Source organism: Littorina saxatilis, linkage group LG15, assembly GCF_037325665.1.
Source record: "Littorina saxatilis isolate snail1 linkage group LG15, US_GU_Lsax_2.0, whole genome shotgun sequence".
NCBI classification, from domain to species: domain Eukaryota; kingdom Metazoa; phylum Mollusca; class Gastropoda; order Littorinimorpha; family Littorinidae; genus Littorina; species Littorina saxatilis.
The window spans coordinates 28,355,114-28,379,023 of record NC_090259.1 but is presented as its reverse complement, the minus strand read 5'-3'; the positions used below and the strand labels follow the sequence as shown (position 1 = coordinate 28,379,023).

Sequence of the window (23,910 nt, the reverse complement as noted above, 5' to 3'; positions counted from 1 at the left end):
TTTTGGTAGGAAAAATGTGTAAAGCATGTGAGTCATATGGGCTTTGCCCTTCTTGTTACATTTAGTCAAATTTTGACTAAATGTTTTAACATAGAGGGGGAATCGAAACGAGGGTCGGGGTGTATGTGTGTGTGTGCGTGCGTGTAGAGCGGTTCAGACCAAACTACTGGACCGATCTTTATGAAATTGTACATGAGAGTTCCTGGGATTGATATCCCCGAACGTTGTTTTCTTTTTTTCGATAACTACCTTTGATGACGTCATATCCGGCTTTTCGTGAAAGTTGAGGCGGCACTGTCACGCTCTCATTTTTCAACCAAATTGGTTGAAATTTTGGTCAAGTAATCTTCGACGAAGCCCGGACTTCGGTATTGCATTTCAGCTTGGTGGCTTAAAAACTAATTAATGACTTTGGTCATTAAAAATCTGAAAATTGTAAAAAAAATATTTTTTTTATAAAACGATCCAAATTTACGTTCATCTTATACTCCATCATTTTGTGATTCCAAAAACATATACATATGTTATATTTGGATTAAAAACAAGCTCTGAAAATTAAAAATATAAAAATTATTATCAAAATTAAATTGTCGAAATCAATTTAAAAACACTTTCATCTTATTCCTTGTCGGTTCCTGATTCCAAAAACATATAGATATGATATGTTTGGATTAAAAACACGCTCAGAAAGTTAAAACGAAGAGAGGTACAGAAAAGCGTGCTATCCTGCTCAGCGCAACTACTACCCCGCTCTTCTTGTCAATTTCACTGCCTTCGCCATGAGCGGTGGACTGACGATGCTACGAGTATACGGTCTTGCTGAAAAATTGCATTGCGTTCATTTTCATTCTGTGAGTTCGACAGCTACTTGACTAAATGTTGTATTTTCGCCTTACGCGACTTGTTGTTACTGATTTGTTCTTTAAAAAAAAAAAAAATCTTTTGATGATTTTCTTTTCTTTTTTGCCAAAACATAATAGTATGCTTACAAACACAAGAGATGCTTTTTTGGAAGGGGATGCCTTGGACTGAAGTTTTTTATGGACAGAAAAAGGCTGTTCAGTGTTATGGTTGGTTCGTATGAGGTATTTGTCAGGCTTGAACGACTGTGTGGTAATGTTTCAGGACTCTCTGTGTGAGTGGGTGGCAAAGAACGGACACTGCACTCGACGCTATCGAATTCAGGACGCTGTACGAAACGTCAGTGACTGTCGACCTCCCTGCCATCAGTAAGTTTGTCTTTTTTCCCCTAAATTTGTTTTTGTTTTTTGTAGTTTACATGCTATTTGTAGATTTCATTCAATATTTTGAGAGTTTTTGTGGGTAACTGTCTTCTGCGGATTCTGTTTAAATCTGCTGCACAGACTCCAGCATTCTTGAGAGTCCAGAGCATTTTCATGCAGCAGAATTTTAAGCTTCTTCAAACCTGTACATTTCAAGAACACCTCAACTGAAATTTACAGGATTAAAGGCTTGATGCTTGAAACTGCTGTGTGTGTGTGTGTGGGGGGGGGGGGGGCAAATATGTGTGTGTGTGCGTGCTTGTGTGTGTGTACACATGTGTTTGTTGGTGTAAATGCAGCTCCCCCACCCCCATCACCCCCCGCCCTCCCCTGTATAAAAAAAAAATGAAAGAGACACCGAAACAAATATCTATATATAGATACGACTTGTGTCTCTGTGTGTGTGTGTGTCCGCGATGCACGGCCAAAGTTCTCGATGGATCTCTTTCAAATTTGGTGGCCATATTCAGGTACACCCCGGACACAACCTGCTCGATGAGATATTTCAACACGTGCTCTCAGCGCGCAGCGCTGAACCGATTTTGATTTTTCTCTGGATCCATTCCCAGTAACTTTTCCTTATCTTCTCCAGTGTTTTCAGCGTTTATCTCCCTTCCTTCGTGTGGCGTCAATCCATATTCCCGTTTCTATTTTTAGAAGGTCACTGTCGACAACGCTCAATCCATATTCCCGTTATACTATTTTTAGAAGGTCACTGTCCCGGCGAAGCCGGGTGTTACTCTTCTCCAGTGTTTTGCGCGTTTATCTCCCTTCCTTCGTGCGGTGCGCCGGCAAAGCCGGCGTACACCCGGCAAAGCCGGGTCCCCGGCACAGCCGGGTATTCGGCTCAACTTCTTCCCAGCGAAGCCGTACCTGGCGAAGCGGCTATTCAGCTAGTATGTCATATCCACACAAACATCCTAACCCCTCTCGCCTCCTTCCTTCCTCTCCAGCCGGCAGGACTGCTCTGAGTGCATAGCAGAAACTGGCCAGTGCGTGTGGTGCGAGAACACGCAGACTTGCCTGCCCTTCTCCGACTACGTGACGCGCTACATCTACGGGCAGTGCACCAGCTGGGTGGACACTATCACCATGGGACACGGCTGTCACAACTGCAGCGTCAACACTGACTGCCACACCTGTTTGTCCTCCTTCGGCTGTGGGTGGTGTGGCAACGACGACAACCCTAATCTCGGCGTCTGCGTGGATGGAGATTTTACAGGTGAGAGAGGGGGTGGATGGAGAGAGAGAGAGGAAGAGAGAGAGAGAGGAAGAGAGAGAGAGAGAGAGATTTTTGTTTTCTCATTCAGAGATTTTGTTTACTTTTGTTTTATGATCAATGTGGTCATCTTTTGTCTGAAATAGTAGGTGTTGATATTGATAACATTTCTGCAAGTCCTAGACTTTTGCTTTGGACCAACTGTGTGACGCCTTTGGTTTTGAATTTGACCACATTTGTAACTACTTTAGACTAACAGTTGAAAGAGTCAGCGGGTGGGGATGTAGCTCAGTCGGTAGCGCGCTGGATTTGTATCCAGTTGGCGGCTGTCAGTGTGAGTTCGTCCCCACGTTCGGCGAGAGATTTATTTCTCAGAGTCAACTTTCTGTGCACTCTCCTCGGTGTCCGAACACCCCCGTGTGTACACGCAAGCACAAGATCAAGTGCGCACGAAAAAGATCCTGTAATCCATGTCAGAGTTCGGTGGGTTATAGAAACACGAAAATACCCAGCATGCTTCCTCCGAAAACGGCGTATGGCTGCCTAAATGGCGGGGTAAAAAACGGTCATACACGTAAAATTCCACTCGTGCAAAAAACACGAGTGTACGTGGGAGTTTCAGCCCACGAACGCAGAAGAAGAAGAAGAAGAAGAAAGAGTCAGCCATAATCCTGAGTTGATTTGATTATTCTGACTGCCATGTTGACTTATATTTGAAGATCTCAACTGTTCGCTGCTTGGAATTTGATGGTTTAACTTAGCACAGTTCAGTAGATCTTATTCTGCAACCCTAACATTATTCTGAATCAGTTTAGCTTGTTGCGAACCCGGTAGCTCAGTTGGTAAAGCACTGGACTTGTGATCTGCGTGTCGTGGGTTTAGATTCCTAGTCGGGAAAAAAAACCACAGGTCAACGTTATGTGCAGACTCACAGACGGTATTCAATGCTGGGTTATGTAAAAGATCTTGGTCATTTATATATACTGCCAGAAGTGCAAGTGGCTAATTACCCCTAAATAGCACACTCTTTACTTGGGAAGCACGACTCTACTGTGGTTAGCTTTCCACTGGGAGGAAGCGACCCAAATTTCTCAGCCTTTGGACGATCAAGTACTGTGGACTTCGCCCTACAGACCGGATTGAAGATATAGCATAGCTGGGAACGCAGAAGAAGAAGGACTATCAAATCATAGAAAATTGAAATGAAGGAAAAAAAAGCTGTATTAGTCGGTGTCCTATACCGTTCATAACAAACCAAAACACACAGTACCATAATCAAAAAACTAGAGGCTCAAGTAAGAAATCGACAAACAGTAACACAAACTCAATCACTCCGTCACACATACACACACACACAGCATAGGTGACACTGTGCAAGAAAGCGAGACACTAGATCTAGATCTGTTTGTCTGCATGTAGCCTACTTACAGGGACACGACTGCCAACTAGTCTCGGCCCGCTCAAAATAACAATGACCGAGACTTTCAGTAATTCCTTCGCGTGACGTCTAACCCTCTTACGCCATAATGTGACGTCTTCAAATGTTAAAGTTTCTATCACATAACACACACACACACACACACACGCACAGACAGACAAAGTTTATCATCGCATAGGCTACACTTACGTGAGCCAACAAGAAAGGTAGGTTGTTGGAATTTTTGTTATTGACAAAACAATACGTTACATTCACAAATATGTCAACCCAACGGTCTTTAAAATGCACCGACAAACAATAAATAACAAGAACTTTGCTTGATCCAATGTTTCGGCCGCTTGCTGGGAAAGTCCCAAGCGAATGATTACAACACAGTACCATACTATATTTTTCCCCCAGGCCCGAGACATGAGCTGACGTGTGCTGCGACTGTAGAGGAGAAGTTCCCAAACCTGGCCAACGAGTCGACCTCCTGGTCGTACGACCGCTGCCCGGATGTAGAAGAGTGTCGCCTAGGGCTGCACAAGTGTCACTCCAACGCCACCTGCCTCAACACCTTCGACGGCTACGAGTGTCACTGCAACCAGGGCTTCAAGGGCGACGGGCAGGACCACTGCGAGAAGACGTGAGTTGTCATCACACATGAGAATCTTCAGACTTTAGTTGGTTGAAATCAGCCCATAGACATAATTTTAGAGCAGTTTTTGTGATCCATCCTCATAAGTAATGTATTATGTGTACACTACATTGGGGTGTGCACGTTAAAGATCCGACGATTGACAAAAGGGTCTTTCCTGGCAAAATTGTATAGGCATAGATAAAAAATGTCCACCAAAATACCCGTGTGACTTGGAATAATAGGCCGTGAAAAATAGGATATGCGCCGAAATGGCTGCGATCTGCTGGCCGATGTGAATGCGTGATGTATTGTGTACAAAAAATATTCCATCTCACACGGCATAAATAAATCCCTGCGCCTTGAATATGTGTGCGCTTAGAACTGTACCCACGGAATATGCGCGATATAAGCCTCATATTGATTGATTGATTGATTATTTTGCAACCATAGGTCATTTTCAGACTTTTTGGTGTATCCTTGCCTCTGTTTTGTGCAGTCAAACCTTTCTGTAACCACCACCACCCAAGGGACTCACCAAAAGCAAACTCTCGTCAGGAATCTATTGGGATGGTCTTAATGGGCAGGTGGGGGTGATCAAAAGGTGGTCACCGGGGTAGGTTCCACTGTACTTGCAGGGCCACTTCATTTTGTCTTCCACATCAGCCATGAGATGATTACAATTACGACTGCTTTTCATCACCCCGCCATATAGGCAGCTGTCCTCCGTCTTCGAAGAATTTTATTTATTTTTTATTTTTTTTATTTACGAGGATTTATATCGCGCACGTATCTCACCACACAAGGCGACTCAAGGCGAATTTAAAAAAAAAATGCATATCAAAGTGTGTTTGTACAGCCATGTTTACATCTTGACTTTTCGTTCTCTTCCAGGTGTTTCTACAGCTGCGTTCATGGGCGGTGCTCGGGACCGCTGGACTACGTGTGCCTGTGTGAGCTGGGCTGGACCAACCCTTGGTGTAACGAGAGTTGTAACTGCAACAACCACAGCACCTGTTCCAAGGGCGTCGGCATCTGTGACGAGTGTCAGCATCACACCAGCGGCCCACACTGCCAGCACTGCAGTTCTGGTTCCTACGGCAACCCTAGCGACCCAGAAGGTCTGTGTGTGTTGTTTGCTGTGTGTGTGTGTGTGAAGTTGGTTCTGTACATAAAAAATTTGGAGTTTTTCAATTTTTTCCGACTCTTTTTGGTGGGTGCAATGGCCTAGTGAATAAGACGCCAGCCTCCCAAGCGGAAGGTCGTGGGTTTGAATCCCAGGCACGTCTGGTGGGTTAAGGGTGGAGATTTTTCCGATCTCCCAGGTCAACTGATGTGCAGACCTGCTAGTGCCTTATCCCCCTTCGTATGTAGAAGACCAAGTGCGCACGGAAAAGATCCTGTAATCCATGTCAGAGTTCGGTGGGTTATAAAAACATGAAAATATCAAGCCTGCATCCCCTGAAAGCGGCGTATGGCTGCCTAAATGACATGTAGAAGCTGTGGGAGTTTCTGCCCATGAAAGAAAAAAAAGGAGATTTATTTTGGGAGTGCTAAATGCCTGAAATTCATGTTGGGTAACTGTGTATATTGATAGGGTCAGCTTCTAGGTTTGAAAGATATCAGACAGAGTAATAGATTCAGTGAAATGGATAAACTTCCATCGGCAGGTAAGGACAGTTTGATCGCTTCATTTCTTACTCTATTATCCAGTTACTGAGAAAGCCGGGTCGCTTCCTCTTAGTGGAAAGCTAGCAGCAACAAGAGTCATGTTACCCAGGTGTGTGGGTGTTTAGGTGTTATCCGCCACCTGCAATTCTAGCAGAATGATCGTAATCTTTAATGTGCCATGGTGGTAACATTGGATGGGACACCGAAACTGCTTCTGAGTCACACATAAAAGTTATGTCCATGTCCGAGGATCGCAGGTTTTACATTTGTCTTTACGCCTCTCTCATATTTTGCAGGTTGTCGTCCATGCGACTGTAACGGCCATGGTGACCTGGCAGAGGGGGAGTGTAATAACATCACCGGGGAGTGTTTTTGTACGCACGACACACGCGGCCTGCACTGCGACCTTTGTGAGGATGGTTACTATGGCCTTCCCAGGTAAGTGGGTCATGTGTGTTTAGGGTTGGGGGGAAGGGGAGGGTGTGTGTATGTTTGTCACTCTGTCCATGTATCTGTGTTTGTGCTGTGTGTGTGCTTGAGTGTTTTGTCCGTGTGTCAGACTGTGTGTGTGTGTGTGTTTGCCTGCGTGTGTTTGCCTGCGTGCATGTGTGTGTGTGTGTGTGTGTGCTCTGTCTGTGTGTGCTGGGTGTGTGTGTATGTGTGTGTTTACGTGCGTGTGTGTGTGTGTGTTTACCTACAATACAATACAATACAATACAATACAATAACTTTATTAATCTCTAAAAGAGAAATTGCATTGCTGAGCTTTTGTGTCCGTAATAAAACATACATAAAACATTCAAAAATAAACATTTGTTCTTTGTCATTCATACATTCTTGTGTTCTTATACATTTCTTCAATTCATACATCAATATTCTATCATAATTGTGTACATACATTTATTCTCTTTTAACAGTCTGTCTTCAAACGCATCTCAGAGAGGGAGGCTAGAGATTTGTGTTGTGCCATAGGTAAAATCATGTGCTTACCTATGAAGTAATGTTATCACATGTTCTTTAAGGAAAATGAGTAAATATATGTACCAAGCGTATAACATCAGCAAAACTGAGAAAATACAGCACATTGGTTATCACATACGTCAATGTTTTCTCTTTTTACCTAAAACCACACCTGTAATTGGCTGGAACAGAAACGGAGGCAAGTGCTACCTGCAGTGTGATGATCGCTCCATCCACATGAACATCACGGAGGGGGGTGTGGGGTCGTACCGAGGCGGTGGGGTCAGGGACCCCTCACACGCCTACTGTCTGTGGATCCTCAGCGTCTTCCACGAGAAATCACTAGGGGTGCCGTACTCGGACGTGACACGAATCATCTCCTTGACCGTGGAGGGCGACATGCAGGTGGAGTGTGGACAGGTCAGTTCTTCTGCCTTGGGCTGCAGCTCCCATGTGCGCTCAGGTTTAATTTGTTTTATTTAATCTTGCAGGCAGGCATACACGCGCGTGCACACACCCCACATGTACTTTGAGATTGTTTATATTGATGGACTTTGGAATGTTCTACACAGAGGCAGATACACAGACAGATCGACAGACACACGTGCAGTCACACATGCAGTCATGCACACAGTCACACACACACACACACACACACACACACACACACACACACACACACACACACACACACACACACACACACACACACACACACTCACACACACACACACACACACACACACACACACACACACACACACACACACACACACACACACACACACACACACACACACACACACACACACACACACTCACACACACTTTCTCTATTTTTTCATTAGAAAGATAGATTGTTTGTAATGTTGCCTGGTTAAAAACAATTAAAGACTATCGGATATCGATGCAAAAGAAAAATACAAATCATCTAATTTTAAATTCTGCGTTTTTTGAACAGGATGCAATTCAGGTGTACGACGGCATACCGGCTCACATCAACGGCACGTCGCACAGTCGGGCGCGGCACCTGGGGTCCGTGTGTGGCATCAACCCGGGGCGAGAGTTCACTGTGCATGCCTACTCTGGCACCATCACCATCGTCTTTGAGGCCAATCTCTTAAGTGAGTGCAGCGCTGAAGGTCCACAAGATGGGGCACTGGCCTTTGGCTAGTACTTCTCTAATTAACTAGCCAGAGAGCAAATTTTACTCGCCAAAGCAACGTTTTGTTTCAGCAACTTTTCAGCAACTTTACTCACATTTGGCGAGTAGATTAACATTTCTACTCGCCATGTACATGTTTCTACTCGCCATGGCGAGTAAAATACTCGCCACTTTCAGGCCCGGAGTGCTAGCATTTGTTGACTGCTTTTAGAAGCATGATTGGGAAGGTTTTTATTGTCAGTGTAGAAGTGTGTGGTAGCAGGCACTGCGGATTTTTAGCATTTTCAAAGCTCCAGCGATCCTTTTTGACACCCCGAGATTTCACCTTTTTGTGCGGTATTTTTTTCGGCTTACATGTGTGTGTTTTGCACTCACTCCAGTAATCAGTGAGTCACAGTAATCAGTGAGTCACAGTAATAGTGAGTCACAGTAATGAGCAGTGTCCTTTGTTTTAGCCTCTCGTCCGTATGTCCATGAACAAAAAATGTAGCATTTCATTTCCGCAGATGTTTTTGAAGCTGGAGCTATGAAACTGTACACACTTCTAATGACGTAATCACATTATGGGTTATGACATACTTGGCCCGGAGTCAGCAAAAAAACCAACAACAACAGAAATTGAAACGTTTCTTCTCTTTCAGCAGAAGTGTCCCAAATGTTCAACCTATAGCCACAGTTTTAAAGACAAAAAGACAGAAACATACACTTTTCGAGTTTTTTTCTGTAGACAGTATCCCCAACCGTTGGTCTTGTCATTAACAACCTAAACTCCTGCCTACTTTTGTTAAAAAAAATTCAAAAATTAAATTCATGTATAATAATAATAATAATAATAATAAATGAGCATTTATATAGCGCAACATCATAACTTTACAATTATGCTCTTTGCGCTTGACACATTTAAAATTAAAACACAGTTATACAAGCATTTACATCTACATTCATAGTCAGCAACGCTTAATTAAAAGCATACACCATCAAACATACATACAAAAGATTCTTCCACTAACTAAGTAATAAAAACATGAATAAAATAGGTAGCGAAAACAAGGAAATACCAGCTGAATACCCTTAATCAAACAGAACATGTTATCAACAATACTGAAAACAGCCCTGGATGTTTATATACATTATCACATGATCACTAAAACAACAAATACACAACATGTAGCCTACTGATGGACTGGGAAAACAAAATCAGGGGTTGTATTTCTTGAAGAGGTGCGTTTTTAAGTGCTCGTTTGAATGCTTGGGGTGACTGAGAGTGGCGGATGTGAAAGGGGAAATAATTCTTGTGTTCTTTTCCAACACCAGTGTCGCAGACTCGAGGGTTCAACGCCACCTACAAGACAGATGCATGTCGTGGATGCGGATCAGACGATGACTGGAACTTGAAGTGTATGGGCGGGAATTGCCAGTGTCAGATTGGATTCTACGGAGCGGACTGTCAGCGGGAAATGTGTCCCCACGACTGCTTCGCTCATAGGGATCGAGGTTCCTGTGATAAGGTGAGACCTTTGAGAGAGAGGGGGCCTGGTAGCTCAGTTGGTGGACCACTGGACTTGTGATCGGAAGGTCGCAGGTTCGAATTTGGGCCGGGACGGACACGGGTAAACTTTATGTGAAGACCCAGAGACGGAAGCCATATCCCTACACCGTGTCACCATAATGGCACATAAAAGACCTTGGTCATTCTGCCATAAGTGCAGATGGCTGATACCACCCAAACACGCATACACTTGTGTATCACCCCCCGCGGGTTAGGGGGAAGAATTTACCCAATGCTCCCCAGCATGTCGTAAGAGGCGACTAACGGATTCTGTTTCTCCTTTTACCCTTGTTAAGTGTTTCTTGTATAGAATATAGTCAATGTTTGTAAAGATTTCAGTCAAGCAGTATGTAAGAAATGTTAAGTCCTTTGTACTGGAAACTTGCATTCTCCCAGTAAGGTCATATATTGTACTACGTTGCAAGCCCCTGGAGCAATTTTTTGATTAGTGCTTTTATGAATAAGAAACAATTAACAAGTGGCTCTATCCCATCCCATTGCACAACACAAAACTACCGTTGAGAGTAACAAACATACATTGTATTACAGATTCATGGGATGTGTCGCTGTCGGGCCAACTATGCTGGCTCAGACTGCAGCATCAACATCGGCGCCAACCCCCACGTAGAACTCCTGGTGGACAAGAGCCGTCTTGATGACGAGGTATCCGCACCGTCAGCCCGTGTGGGCCACACCATGGTGTCGTGCGGGGACCACAAGCTGTACGTGTTCGGGGGTTACAACCTGCAGCGCGGCTTGCTGAACGACACGTGGCGCTATGACACGCTCAGCGCCCAGTGGGACCAGCTAGAACCCAGGGGAGAAGACCGTCCTATGGGAAGGTGAGGGAGGTTTGGGCTGTGGGGTGGGGTTTTTGTTTGGGGGGAGGGGTTGGCGGAGGGGGGGAGGGGTTGGGGGGGGGGGGGGAGGGGGTAGAGGTTGTGGGGAATGTTTGTGTGTGTGTGTGTGTTTGTGTGTGTGTGTGTGTGTGTGTGTGTGTGTGTGTGTGGCGATTCCTGGAAAAGTTCTTGGCAGATAGTTATAAAACTTAAAATGTGAAATCTTCTTTTATACGCAAATTCTTCTGTTTATGTATGTAAGTCTGTGGTAAGGGGAGGAGGGTTTTGGGTTTTGGAAAGGATGGTGCTAGAGTTTGGGGGGGGGGGGGGGGGGGGTGGAATTAAGAGAGGGGGTGTGTGTTTGTGGAGATCAATTTCACAGAAAACTACATGACAGATGTTTATACTTTAAGGTGTGAATTCTTTTACATACGAATACTTCTGTTTTTGTGCGTATGTGTATGTGGTGTGTGGCCATATTTTCTGGGTTGTCTGCTAACTGGATTGTGTTATGATTTTTTGAAGGCACATCTCTCTCTTGCCGACACATGATCCCTGGAGTGCTCGTGTTCTCTGAGCCCTTCACATTAACATTATGATCACATGTGTTCCAATTTTAGATGAAGTGCATCCCAGCACCCCCTCCATAATTTCTGGTACATTTTTTTCAGATTCTAGGACACAGGAACGCACAGTTTTTGGAACCCTGCAACAGATCAGCCACTAATCATCATCTTTTATTTATTTTTTATTTTTTTATTTTTTTACAGGTATTACCAAGCCGCAGCCTGTGCTCCGGGACGTCTCGAGATATTTATCTACGGTGGTTTTCTGGAGCCCGTTTTGCCAAAGATCATGGTTGGAGACGGCAAGAAGACAACCCCACAGCCCACCAATGAGCTCTGGGCCTTCAACATGGAAAGCAGTGTGTGGCAGAAACGCAAAGTAAGTACTCCTTCTGGAAAAAAAAGGCTGAGGTGTGGTGCTATTTTTGTTGTTGGAGAGACCTGAGAAACCGCGGGACATTGGCACTCTAAGTGAATACGAAGTGCAATTTCAGAGATAGCCCGCATGGTATTTTTGTGTTTCTATAAACCACCGAACTCTGACATGGATTACAGTACCTTTTCCGTGCGTACTTAATTGGTCTTAAGCGTGTATGTGCACGCAAAGGGGGATAAAGCACAAGCAGGTCTGCACATTAGTTGACCTGGGAGATTGGAAAAATCTCCACCCTTATCCCACCAGGCCGGACCGGGAGTGAACACTCAAACCTTCTGCTTAGGAGGCCTGCGTCTTATCCAGCTGTCCTCTTATCCACTAGGCCATTTCGCCAGTCAGGAGAGACATTTCGCCAGTCAGGAGAGACATTTCGCCAGTCAGGAGAGACATTTCGCCAGTCAGGAGAGACATTTCAAGATGTTGTTCCTTTGTCAGTATTCCTTCATGTTTTCAAATTTCGTGACATAATACATTTTCTAAAGTGAGTGTTTATTCAACATGGGGTAAAGGATCAAGTAAGTCAGTGGTTTCAGATTTGGGTTAACCTTTGTGTCAAGTTTGCATCTTAATGTGTATTGGGCTTTTTTTCTCTTCTTTGGGTTAGCCTATTTATTTTAAGTTTTAGCAGCCATTGAGTGTCCTCTTGAAAATGAAAACTGAGTCTTCATGTACTACATTCTCCTAGCACCAGAACTTAAACTCTGTCAAGTGTATCACTAGCCACAAACATTTTTTCATTTCATTTCATTTTCATTTTTATTACATCGCTGGGAAATTCGGGTCGCTTCCACCCAGTGGAAAGCTAGCAGCAACGGAGTCGCACTACCCAGGTGTCTGCATGTTTAGGCAACACAAAAAAAATAGTCTGTTTACGGTAACCCGACCAACCCTATTTTTTTCGCGCGACCCTAGACTTTTTTTTTGGCATTTGGGAAAAAAAAAAAAAAAACATAAAAAATATGTTTTTTTGGAAAAAAAAAAGGGAAAAAAAAATCCCGACCTACCGACCCTATTTTTTGGGCCTATGTTACCGTAAACAGACCTATTTTTTTTTTTGGCCTTAGGTGTGTTTCCTATCCACTAAACTGACCACTCTTGTTCCAGACCCCGCCATGGATGCCAGCGTTGGTGGGACATACACTGACGTACGTCGGCGACAAGAAACTGGTTCTCATCGGCGGCTTTTCCTCCCAGATCTACTTTTCCAACAAGGTGTATGAATACAACACGGATGGCGGCCTACTTAGCTGGCAGGAGTTCTCACCAGAGAAGATGAACGGAGCATACCCCATTGGTATGATATTCTAAGCATTAATATGTATGCATTGTGCTAGGAATTTTGTAAATCGATATCAATCAAAAACGCAAAAGGAGTCAAAACCCCTCAGTTAGTCAGGGCAGCTAACCTAGCCAAGTTGCAATGACGACACACTATGTTGATGTTTATTTTGATATGAAAGCCTGCCAGATGACTGACTGCCAGACTGACTGCCAGACTGACTGTTTTCAGGTATTTTTATACTGAAACTGGTCAAATATGGGACATTTCATGTGAACGTTAATTCTGATACATAGAAAACCCGGTTAAGACACCCCGGACCTCCACCCCCCCCTCCCATTTCATGTGAACGTGAATACTGATGCATAGGAAACCCCGTTAAGACTTTAGACCCCCCCGGACCCCCTCCCGTTTCATGTGAACGTGAATACTGATGCATAGGAAACCCGGTTAAGACTTTAGACCCCCCCGGACCCCCTCCCGTTTCATGTGAACGTGAATACTGATGCATAGGAAACCCGGTTAAGACTTAAGACCCCCCGGACCCCCTCCCCCCCCCCCCCCACTTGACTCCTCCCCTACCCCTCCCCAAACAGCTCCAATCCTCAACCATCTTAAAAACACCTGCCTTTTCTGACCAATAACGACTCTTGTTGCAGGTCTGTACGGTCACAGCGCAGTGTACAACCAGCCTTCCAACACCATCTATGTGTACGGCGGTTACCTGTTCCGTGCGGGGCGATGGTTTGTGTCACGTGAGCTGTACACCTACGATGTTGCCTTACGGGAGTGGAACCTGCTCATGATCCAAGCGCCTGATTATCCCATTTCTGATACAGTATGTATTCTGATACTTTATATGTGTGTCTCTCTTTTTATCTGTCTGTCTCTGTCTGTCAGTGTTTTATTGCCCACACACTTCTTCAGTATTGGCGTTAACCGGTAATTACCGGTATTTTACTGGTTGAAATGAGAAAATACCGGAAATAATTGGCTGCCGGTATAACGTACCGGTTGATTTTTCATTCATTTTTCATTCATTTATGCCTTTGACCCCGTCCGGGGCATAGGCCGCCAACAAGAGCTCGCCAGGCACTCTGATCCTGGGCCAATCTCTCCAGTTGTCTCCAGGTGTAGCCGATGTGTTTCACCTCTGCCTCCAAGTCACGACGCCAGGTGTTTCTCGTCCGACATCGTCTCCTCTTGACCTGCGGGTTCCATGTGAGGGCCTGTCGCGTGATGCTGGTTGTTGTCTTGCGGAGTGTGTGGCCAATCCACCGGAAGCGTCTTTGCAGAATGTCCTGTTCTACGGATAACTGTTCGCTGCCAAAGGTCTTTGTTGCTGAAGGTGTCAGGCCAGCGAATTCGGAGGATTGGTTGATTTTTAGAACTATCGGTTTTTTTGCTGGTAAAACAACAAAACCAGTGCTCTGAGTTGGACTCTTACTGGTTCCAATGACCAGCCTACCTTTTTTTTCTGGATAGTTTTCATCATAAAAGTTTGTGTACCAGTACACCCCCCCCCCCAAAAGAAAATGAAGAACAAAAAAAGACGTCAATTTAAAAAAACCAAAAAAAACTGATGGCTCAGATTGCATCAATTTGCTCCATTTTTCTTGTTTTTATACACATTTCCGGGGGAGCATTCCCCTGGACCCCCCTAGGAGCAGGCCTTTGTCTTCTAAATGAAGGTTTTGGACGGATTGCTCTATTTTGCTTGTTTTTGTCAACATTTTTAGGAGTTCGGGCACTTTGCACCCTCAACTAAATGCTTCGCGTATTCGATCTGTCCCTTACAGAAATGTGACAACCCCCCCTTCAAAATGATGTGATCCGTCCATGCCACCATTCAGGTAGCATATGCCGATTTCGGGGGAATTGAATTTTATGACTTGTGTTTGCCTCCGCAGCACGATGCAGACAAGGAGCCGATGCCGTGGGAGGGTCGCGTGTTCCACACGGCGGTGGGCACGGAGAGTGAGATGATCATCATCGGGGGGCTGATGGACGACGGAAGCTACGCCATGGATCTCCTCGTCTACCGCTACAACTGTAACACCTGGCACAGGATTCAGTTTGCCCGTGAGTACCAGGGGGGACACGGGAAGGGGGGGGGGGGGAAGAGGTAGGGGGGGGGGGGGGAGAGGAGGGGGGGGAGTGTTAAAGATTAGTAGTGGTGGTCGTAGCCACTGAACGTCAGGAGAGGGGAGGGGGGGTTGAACATTTAACATTGTAGTAGTGACTGACAGAACATTTAACATTGTAGTAGTGACTGACAGAACATTTAACATTGTAGTAGTGACTGACAGAACATTTAACATTGTAGTAGTGACTGACAGAACATTTAACATTGTAGTAGTGACTGACAGAACATTTAACATTGTAGTAGTGACTGACAGAACATTTAACATTGTAGTAGTGACTGACAGAACATTTAACATTGTAGTAGTGACTGACAGAACATTTAACATTGTAGTAGTGACTGACAGAACATTTAACATTGTAGTAGTGACTGACAGAACATTTAACATTGTAGTAGTGACTGACAGAACATTTAACATTGTAGTAGTGACTGACAGAACATTTAACATTGTAGTAGTGACTGACAGAACATTTAACATTGTAGTAGTGACTGACAGAACATTAAACGTAGTAGTAGTGATTGACTGAACGTCTTGGGGTGGATGGGGGCGAGGGAGGGGGGAGGGATGGAGAAGAGGAGCGGAAGGGAGATGGGAGGAGTAGACTGAATGTTAAAGATTTGTAGTAGTGGTGGTTGTAGCCACTGACTGACTGAACATCAGGAGAGGGGAGGGGAGACTGAACATTAAACATTGTAATGACGTACTGAACATTAAACATAGTGGTGACGTACTGAACATTAAACATAGTAGTGACGTACTGAACATTGAACATAGTAGTGACGTACTGAACATTAAACATAGTAGTGACGTACTGAACATTAAACGTAGTAGTGACATACTGAACATTAAACGTAGTAGTGACGTACTGAACATTAAACATAGTAGTGACGTACTGAACATTAAACATAGTAGTGACGTACTGAACATTAAACATAGTAGTGACGTACTGAACATTAAACATAGTAGTGACGTACTGAACATTAAACATAGTAGTGACGTACTGAACATTAAACATAGTAGTATTGATTGACCGAACGTCTTGGGGGGGGAGGGGGGAGGGGCATGGGGAGAGGAGTAGGATTGATGACTGAGCATAAAGCGTAGTTGTGACTGACTCAACGTTAAACATGCATGCCTTCCTATGTGATCTGATGTGTCCAGGCTTTGACAGGGAATGAAAGTTTTCCTCCACTTAAACACATTTCAAAATTCCACTGTGTTTAAAATGAAATGCGAAGTTGGATTTTTTTGCTGAATTTATTTCATTGCTTACACATCCCGGCTACTCATTGATTGATGGATTTGTTTAACCCTGTACTTCCCACACATTAACAGCTATTGTGTTTTCAGCGTAGCAATAGGGCCCGATATTTAGACGAGACAAGTATAATGCCGACGAGTCGAAGACGAGTCGCATTATACTTGTTCGAGTCTAAATATCGGGCCCTATTGCTACGATGAAAACACAATATCATTGTCAATATAACACTTACCTCGACAGTACTATTCTTGCACATTATCTATTATAGGCCGAAAAAATTGGACAAAACGCTGAGTGGGTACAATTATCTCCCATAACCATGCGCCACCGTGGATCCCAAGCACTGTCCGAGTGCTTCCCCCTTACAGGATGTAGGTGGCGCGTCCTCTTTCTTTTTTCGCGCGTGTCAGACCGGCTGTGTTTCTGCTACGCTCCCGGATTATTTTGGACTAAGAGGCTCCTTTTCTGTGTGGACTATCACCTGTTGGATTATTGTGTGTTATTCCACTTCTGGCTTGAGGCTACGTTGTGTTTCCTTCAACTTGTGCCTCCGTTTTTGTGTGGCGGACTCGGCGTGCCTCCCGTCCTACTTCGTGGTGACCGGTCGTCTGCTTCTCGTTTCGCCGCATTCACTTGAGTATTGACCTAAATTTTCTTTGAATTTTGTTAATTCTCGGTCTTTAAGGGTACGTACAGGGCGAGGTAGGATGTCTCGTCCTGTTTTGGGCTCTGGTTCTACGGAACCAGAGTCTGCCGGGGGCAACCCTTCTCCGGGCGCCCAGCGTCATGTTTTACGCACGGAGAAGGGGATCTTTCGGCGCTCCGACTCTCCCTCCCCAAACGCTTTGCGTTTGCGGCGAGGGAGGGCGGAGAAAGCCTGTTTGAGCAAGCTCAATGCGAGCTTGCTCAAACAGGCTGGGCTTGAGCCTGAGACTTCGGGCGGGGCTGCGCCGTCGAAGGTTCGGGGAAGGTCGAGGGGAAAGAAAAAGCTTCTTTCTCCTTCTCCTTCAGTGGAACAGGCTTCCCCCCCTTCGACGCCGTTGTCCGGCCCTCAGTCTCAGGCTTCAGCTCCTCCCGGTTTCAAGCCTGGGGGGAAGGTTTCCTTCTCCCCCCTGGCTCGAATCCGGGGGCAGGTCGATTCCCAACCCTCTTTGGGGGTTGGTGAATCCGATCTAGGGGCTACTGGAGAGACTCAGGTTTTGACAGCCAACGGCCATACCACGTTGAAAACACCGGTTCTCGTCCGACCACCGAAGTTAAGCAACGTCGGGCCCGGTTAGTACTTGGATGGGTGACCGCCTGGGAACACCGGGTGCAGTTGGCATTAAAATCTTCCTTTTCCGGTGCCTCTCCTGTGCCCTCCTCGGTTTCCACCGCTGTGGAAGCCAGGAGGGACACGGGTCCTCCTCTGAACTCCCTCGCTGGGTCGTCTGCTGCTGTTTTGACAGTAGTTTCGGCCTCCTGGGGGGGGAGATCGGAGGAGATGACGGGGTCTCTGAATTCCCTCCCCGCTGGGGTTGGGATGCGAATTGACCCCGTTCAGGGCGGTCCTGTGGGGGCAGGGGTTTCAGGCTTCGTGCCTACGACCACTGCTACTACGGTTCCCTCTGACGTCCGTGTGACTGGTGGCTGTCCCTCTTGAAACGCTCCGGCCGACTAGTTACTGGACGTGGAGGTGTTCGACAGAACGTGGTACTTCTGTCGAATGGTCAGGGCGACGGGAACATTGTTTCTGTTGCTCAGACCGACACCTCCGACCGGACCGTCTTGACCCCACGCCATTCCTTAGCGTCTGGTGTTCGGGTGACGGATGGTCCGGACCAAGGGTCCGGAACGTTCCAGGCTTACGGGTCGGGATCGAACCGGACCCACGGGTCCCGACTGGACTTGACCTCCGGGTTTGGTCCGGACGGGACCCATGGTACGGGACCGTACCGGACCTTAGGGTCCGGTGCGGGACAGTACCTCTGGCCCTTGCCGGACCCCCCGGACCTACGGGTCCGGATGGTACGGTACGGGACCAGTGGTTCGGTCGGGACCGGACCACCCGACCACCTCTGTTGGTCTGGGTGGTCTGGCACCGAACCGGAACACACCGGACCTACGGGTCCGGAGGGTACGGTACCGGACCAGTGGTCCGGTCGGGACCGGACCACTCGACCACCTCTGTTGGTCCGGGTGGTCTGGCACCGAACCGGACCATGCCGGACCTACGGGTCCGGATGGTACGGTATGTCCACGTCCGGACCGAGCCACCCGAACACTTCTGTGGGTACGGATGGTTCGGTACCGAACGGGACCTCCGGATGGTACGGGACCGGACCGAATCTACGGGTTCGGATGGTCCGGTACCGGACCACCCGACCACCTCTGTTGGTCCGGATGGTCTGTCACCGAACCGGACCATACCGGACCACCGGACCTACGGGTCCGGATGGTACGGTAGGTCCACGTCCGGACCGAACACTTCAGTGGGTACGGATGGTTCGGTGCCGTACGGGACCTCCGGATGGTATGGGACCGGACCACAGGACCGGAACACCGGGCCACCCTACCGGATCGGTCCGGACCACCCGACCACCTCTGTTGGTCCGGATGGTCTGGCACCGAACCGGACCTACGGGTCCGGATGGTACGGTATGTCCACGTCCGGACCGAGCCACCCGAACACTTCTGTGGGTACGGGTGGTTCGGTGCCGAACGGGACCTCCGGATGGTGCGGGACCGGACCGGACCTACGGGTCCGGATGGTCCGGTGCTGGACCGGTGGTCCGGTCCGGACCGGACCACCCGACCACCTCTGTTGGTCCGGATGGTCTGGCACCGAACCGGACCATACCGGACTTACGGGTCCGGATGGTACGGTGTGTCCACGTCCGGACCGAGCCACCCGAACACTTCTGTGGGTACGGATGGTTCGGTACCGAACGGGACCTCCGGATGGTACGGGACCGGACCGGAACACCGGACCGGACCACCCTACCGGACCGGTCCGGACCACCCGACCACCTCTGTTGGTCCGTATGGTCTGGCACCGAACCGGACCTACGGGTCCGGATGGTACGGTACGTCCACGCCCGGACCGAACCACCCGAACACTTCTGTGCGTACGGATGGTTCGGTGCCGAACAGGACCTCCGGATGGTACCGGACCTACGGGTCCGGACCTACGGGTCCGGATGGTCCGGTGCGGGACCACCCGACCACCTCTGTTGGTCTGGATGGTCTGGCACCGAACCGGACCATACCGGACCACCGGACCTACGGGTCCGGATGGTACGGTATGTCCACGTCCGGACCTAACCACCCGAACACTTCTGTGGGTACGATGGTTCGGTGCTGAACGGGACCTCCGGATGGTACGGCACCGGACCGGACCACCCTACCGGACCGGATCGGCACCCCCGACCGGACCGGACCATTTCTTTTCTGATCAGACCCGATGGGTTCCTGTTCAGTCTATAAATGGCGGGGGTTCGTTGGCTGGGCTGACCCAACAGTCGCAGGGTTGTTGTTTTTCTCCCCCTTCGGCTGCTGGAGACGTTTCGTCTTTGGGGCAGGGGTCTTCGCGGCCTCTTGCTTCTGTGGGCGTTTCTTCACAGCCTGCTTCATCGCTTTCGGCTCTTCCCCCTCAAGCTCCCTACACTCCTGCTTTTGAGGAGTTGTCGGGAAGTGAAGAGGAGAGTGAGTCGTAGGACGATAGGGAGGAGGATCAGGGTCGCCCTGAGGTTAACACTGAACCTCTACCCTTGCCGGTTTCTGATGGAACTTCCGAAGCTATGCTTCGTACTTTCCAACAGTACATGACAGACATCACGCGGCGTCTTGACGTCACGGATGCCTCTCTTAAGCGTCTGTCGTCTAGTGTTGACACACAGGACGTGGACCCGGGGTCTGAGGACGAGAGGCAGGAGGCTCGTCCTCGCACAGCTAGAAGGACGTTTGAACAGTTTCAGGACGTCCTTCCCTGAGACGCCCTCTCGTCCTTTGAGTCCGCTTCGGCCCGGGCGCGGGAGGCTCACGCCGCGTCTGCCGGCGGCTCGTTTTATGAACGATCCGGCCGCCGGCAATTCGCGTTCCACCCTAGTCTAAGTGCCACGGTGGAAGCGGCAGCACATCGCCTGAGGAGTACAGATTCACGTGCAAACGCGACCTATGTTCCTCGGGAGGACGCGGGTTCAGTGCCATGCTTTCCTTCGGGAGGCGCACCTCCACTGTTTCCTCGTGTCCAATCTGTTTCGTCCCTCCCTTTTCCCTTTGACTCTCGAACTCTCCCTTTCCAGACTTCGAGTGTTTAGGGTGGGGCTGACGGTGATGTGTTCGTTGGGGAGGTGCCTTCGGTCAAGAAGGTGGAACTGAGCTCTGCTTCGTTCCACAATCTTGAGGCCACCGTTTCTTCCACAGTCGAGGCCCAATCACAGGCCTTGACATGGATGAGCACGCTGTCCACACTGTTGGACCCTCCCGATCGGGCAGAGTCCGATTCCACTCGGGTCCTTGACACGGTTCGAGTGGATCGGGCTTTGCATGCCGTGCGATCGTGCGTGACGTCTGCGGCAGAATTGGCCATTGGAACACGGGTCCACTTTATTGGCCCTGTTCCGTGATCATTTTCTGCCTACTTCTATAGTGCCTCCGGATATGAGGAAGAGTCTGAGGAACACGTTTCCTCAGCCTTCTTCCCTCTTTCATCCGGACACTGTTCGTTCTGTGGTGGAGTCCACACGCCAGAGGAACACTGATTCTCTGATGGTTGGCCTCGCTGCTTCGGCGACGGCGGCGGGGAGTAAGAGAAGTGCTACAGTCACCTCCAGCTCCCAGCCTCAGAAGAAGAAGAAGAAGCCAGTTTCACTGCCTCCTTCTTCCTCCTCTTAGGCGCCTGTTGCGTTCCCAAGCAAGACGAAGGGTGCTCAGACAGGTAAGGGGAAGCAGCACCACCAGGGGGGGTGGTCGCAAGCCTGCGCCTGCCCGCCAGCAGAATTTTCAGTGAGTCCCGGCCCTACGTTGACGCCCCCTCAAGTTGCCCCTCTTTCGTCCGTCGGTTCCCTTTTTTCGGGCCCGCGGCATGTGGGGCAGACTGGTCTCCAACCAGTTTTTCTTGAGGGTGGTGTGGTCGGGGTTTTCTCTACCGCTGTCGTCACAACCTCCATTGTCCGCTCTACCTTGGACGTTCCCCCCTCCTCGAGAGCCTGCCAGATGGCAGGCTCTTCAGGACGAGGTGAACTCGTTGGTCGAGAAGAAGGCGGTCTACCCCCTTTCTCAGCCTTCTCTGGGGTTCTGCTCCCGCCTGTTCACCGTCCCCAAAAAGGACGGCCGGTTCAGGCCGGTGTTGGACCTCTCCACCTTGAACTTGTACCTTCACAGGTGCAAGTTCAAGATGGAAACCCCTTCGTCGGTCCGGTTGGCCATCCGGCCAAACGATTGGGCCATGTCTGGGACCTCCAGGATGCTTACTTCCACATCCTGGTGGCCCCGGGGTACCGACATCTGCTCCGGTTCGTTTGGGAGGGCACAGTGTTCGAGTTTCGGGCCCTCCCATTCGGCCTGTCCTTGGCCCCTCTGATTTTCAACGGGGACAACAACACCACATGCTTAGCTTACCTTCGCCACCAGGGGGGCACCAATTCTCGGTCCCTCTCCCTGTTGGCGGAGGAGATTCTGCTCTGGTGCCAGACCAATCAGGTCCGGATGTCAGTCCAGTTCGTTCCGGGGAAACTGAACGCCCTGGCCGACATTCTCAGTCGGGGCGATCAGGTTCTCTCCACAGAATGGACCATCGCTCACAACGTTCTACAGCGTCTGTGGGCAAGGTGGGACCGTCCTCTGATCGATCTGTTCGTAACTCGATTCAGCGCTCGGCTTCCCAGGTACGTCAGCCCCTTTCGAGACATGAATGCGTTCCACTTGGACGCATTCACTCTCTTGTGGAGGCTCCTCGATGCTTACGCCTATCCCCCGACATCTCTGATTCCGAGGGTGCTGGCAAAATATCTGCAGGAACGACCAAGACTGATTTTGGTCGCGCCTTACTGGCCAACAGCTCCGTGGTTTCCAGATCTTCGCGGTCTCACCCACGTAGACCCTCTACCTCTGGATCTGGACGGGGGAGGTCTGCTCCAGCCTCGATCATGCCTCCCTCATCCACGTCCAGAGAGTCTGTGCTTGACCGCATGGCTCTTGTGCGCTCCAAACTGCTTGCACTAGGATTGCACAAGAGTTCAGTAGAGTTTTCCTTGAACGCTAAGAGGCGATCAACTAATCAGCTCTACGACTTACGCTGGAGAGCTTGGGCCACCTTCGCCTTGTCCAAGGGGATAAAGCCGCTTTATCCCTCAACACAGGACTTGGCCAACTTCCTGGTGGAAGTGTATCAAAAGAAGAGTCTTTCTTCTAAGACTCTTCTTGGATACAGATCTGCCATCGCTTCCACGATTGCGGCCGCTACTGGTCGCAGAACTGAACACTTGATCAGGTCCTCCCTCATCGCTAATGTCCTTTCGGGTATTAGCAATGCAGCGGTGTCTAAACCTCGGGTTTCATTTCCCAAGGGGGATGTCTTTCTGGTCCTCAAACTCCTGCGTAGCAATGAGTTTGAACCCCTGGCAGGCATCAGTATCAAGTTGCTGATTTTTAAGACTAATTGTTCCTCATCGCTTTAGCCACTTGCCGTAGACTCAGTGGTATTCAAGCTTTGAGTGGCCTGGACTTTGACATTGAGTTCACCACACAGCAGTGGTTGCTAGCATGGTCACGTCAGTCTAAGGTATGTTTCTTGGGTATATTTTCTTTTACGGTAGTACTGTTCGAAAATTGCCTGGGTATCTTAATCCTTGGATTTAAGTGATTTTGATTAAGGAGTTTAATACTCTACATATCACCCTCACACCACTCTGGTATTCTGTGCAAGAATAGTACTGTCGAGGTAAGTGTTATATTGACTGTAAGGCTTCTTTTTAAGCCTACTGTCTATATGATACTTACCGAGACAGTACTATTAGAGTTTCCCTCCCGCCTCCCCTCTTGATATGTTATGGGCTTTTTGAGGGTCTGCAGCTCATAAAGAAAGAGGACGCGCCACCTACATCCTGTAAGGGGGAAGCACTCGGACAGTGCTTGGGATCCACGGTGGCGCATGGTTATGGGAGATAATTGTACCCACTCAGCGTTTTGTCCAATTTTTTCGGCCTATAATAGATAATGTGCAAGAATAGTACTGTCTCGGTAAGTATCATATAGACAGTAGGCTTAAAAAGAAGCCTTACATATATAGCTATTCTGACATTAAATTCTGTGTTAAAATCATGTTTTTGTCAGCAACAAGTACCAGAATGGTCCATGTCGTTGATTGCAGACGACGGTTCCCTTTCCGCATGAAGCCACGGAAATAACCGAACATTGAAAAACCCTCGGACATGTATTACGGAGAAAACTCGAGATAACCGGATGTTTAGCATTACGTCAATTGCTAGGAATCATATGACGTC

The 23,910-nt window shown here is 48.2% G+C and overlaps 1 protein-coding gene and 1 non-coding gene across 2 annotated transcripts in view; both read left to right on the top strand.

The window, feature by feature from the left end:
* Positions 1–23,910, top strand: part of LOC138948999 (multiple epidermal growth factor-like domains protein 8) — a 75,061-nt gene that overhangs the window by 24,609 nt on the left and 26,542 nt on the right. The window contains exons 12-24 of the mRNA XM_070320693.1: positions 1,126–1,229; positions 2,237–2,505; positions 4,340–4,565; positions 5,451–5,677; positions 6,524–6,665; positions 7,379–7,607; positions 8,149–8,311; positions 9,667–9,860; positions 10,451–10,743; positions 11,511–11,685; positions 12,847–13,036; positions 13,681–13,859; positions 14,932–15,103. Of these exons, the coding sequence (XP_070176794.1) occupies positions 1,126–1,229; positions 2,237–2,505; positions 4,340–4,565; positions 5,451–5,677; positions 6,524–6,665; positions 7,379–7,607; positions 8,149–8,311; positions 9,667–9,860; positions 10,451–10,743; positions 11,511–11,685; positions 12,847–13,036; positions 13,681–13,859; positions 14,932–15,103 (2,563 nt within the window). The remainder of the gene's footprint in view (positions 1–1,125; positions 1,230–2,236; positions 2,506–4,339; positions 4,566–5,450; positions 5,678–6,523; positions 6,666–7,378; positions 7,608–8,148; positions 8,312–9,666; positions 9,861–10,450; positions 10,744–11,510; positions 11,686–12,846; positions 13,037–13,680; positions 13,860–14,931; positions 15,104–23,910) is intronic.
* LOC138949557 (5S ribosomal RNA) lies at positions 17,632–17,750 on the top strand. Its single transcript, XR_011450334.1, has one exon. It is a non-coding gene; the product is annotated as a 5S ribosomal RNA (ribosomal RNA).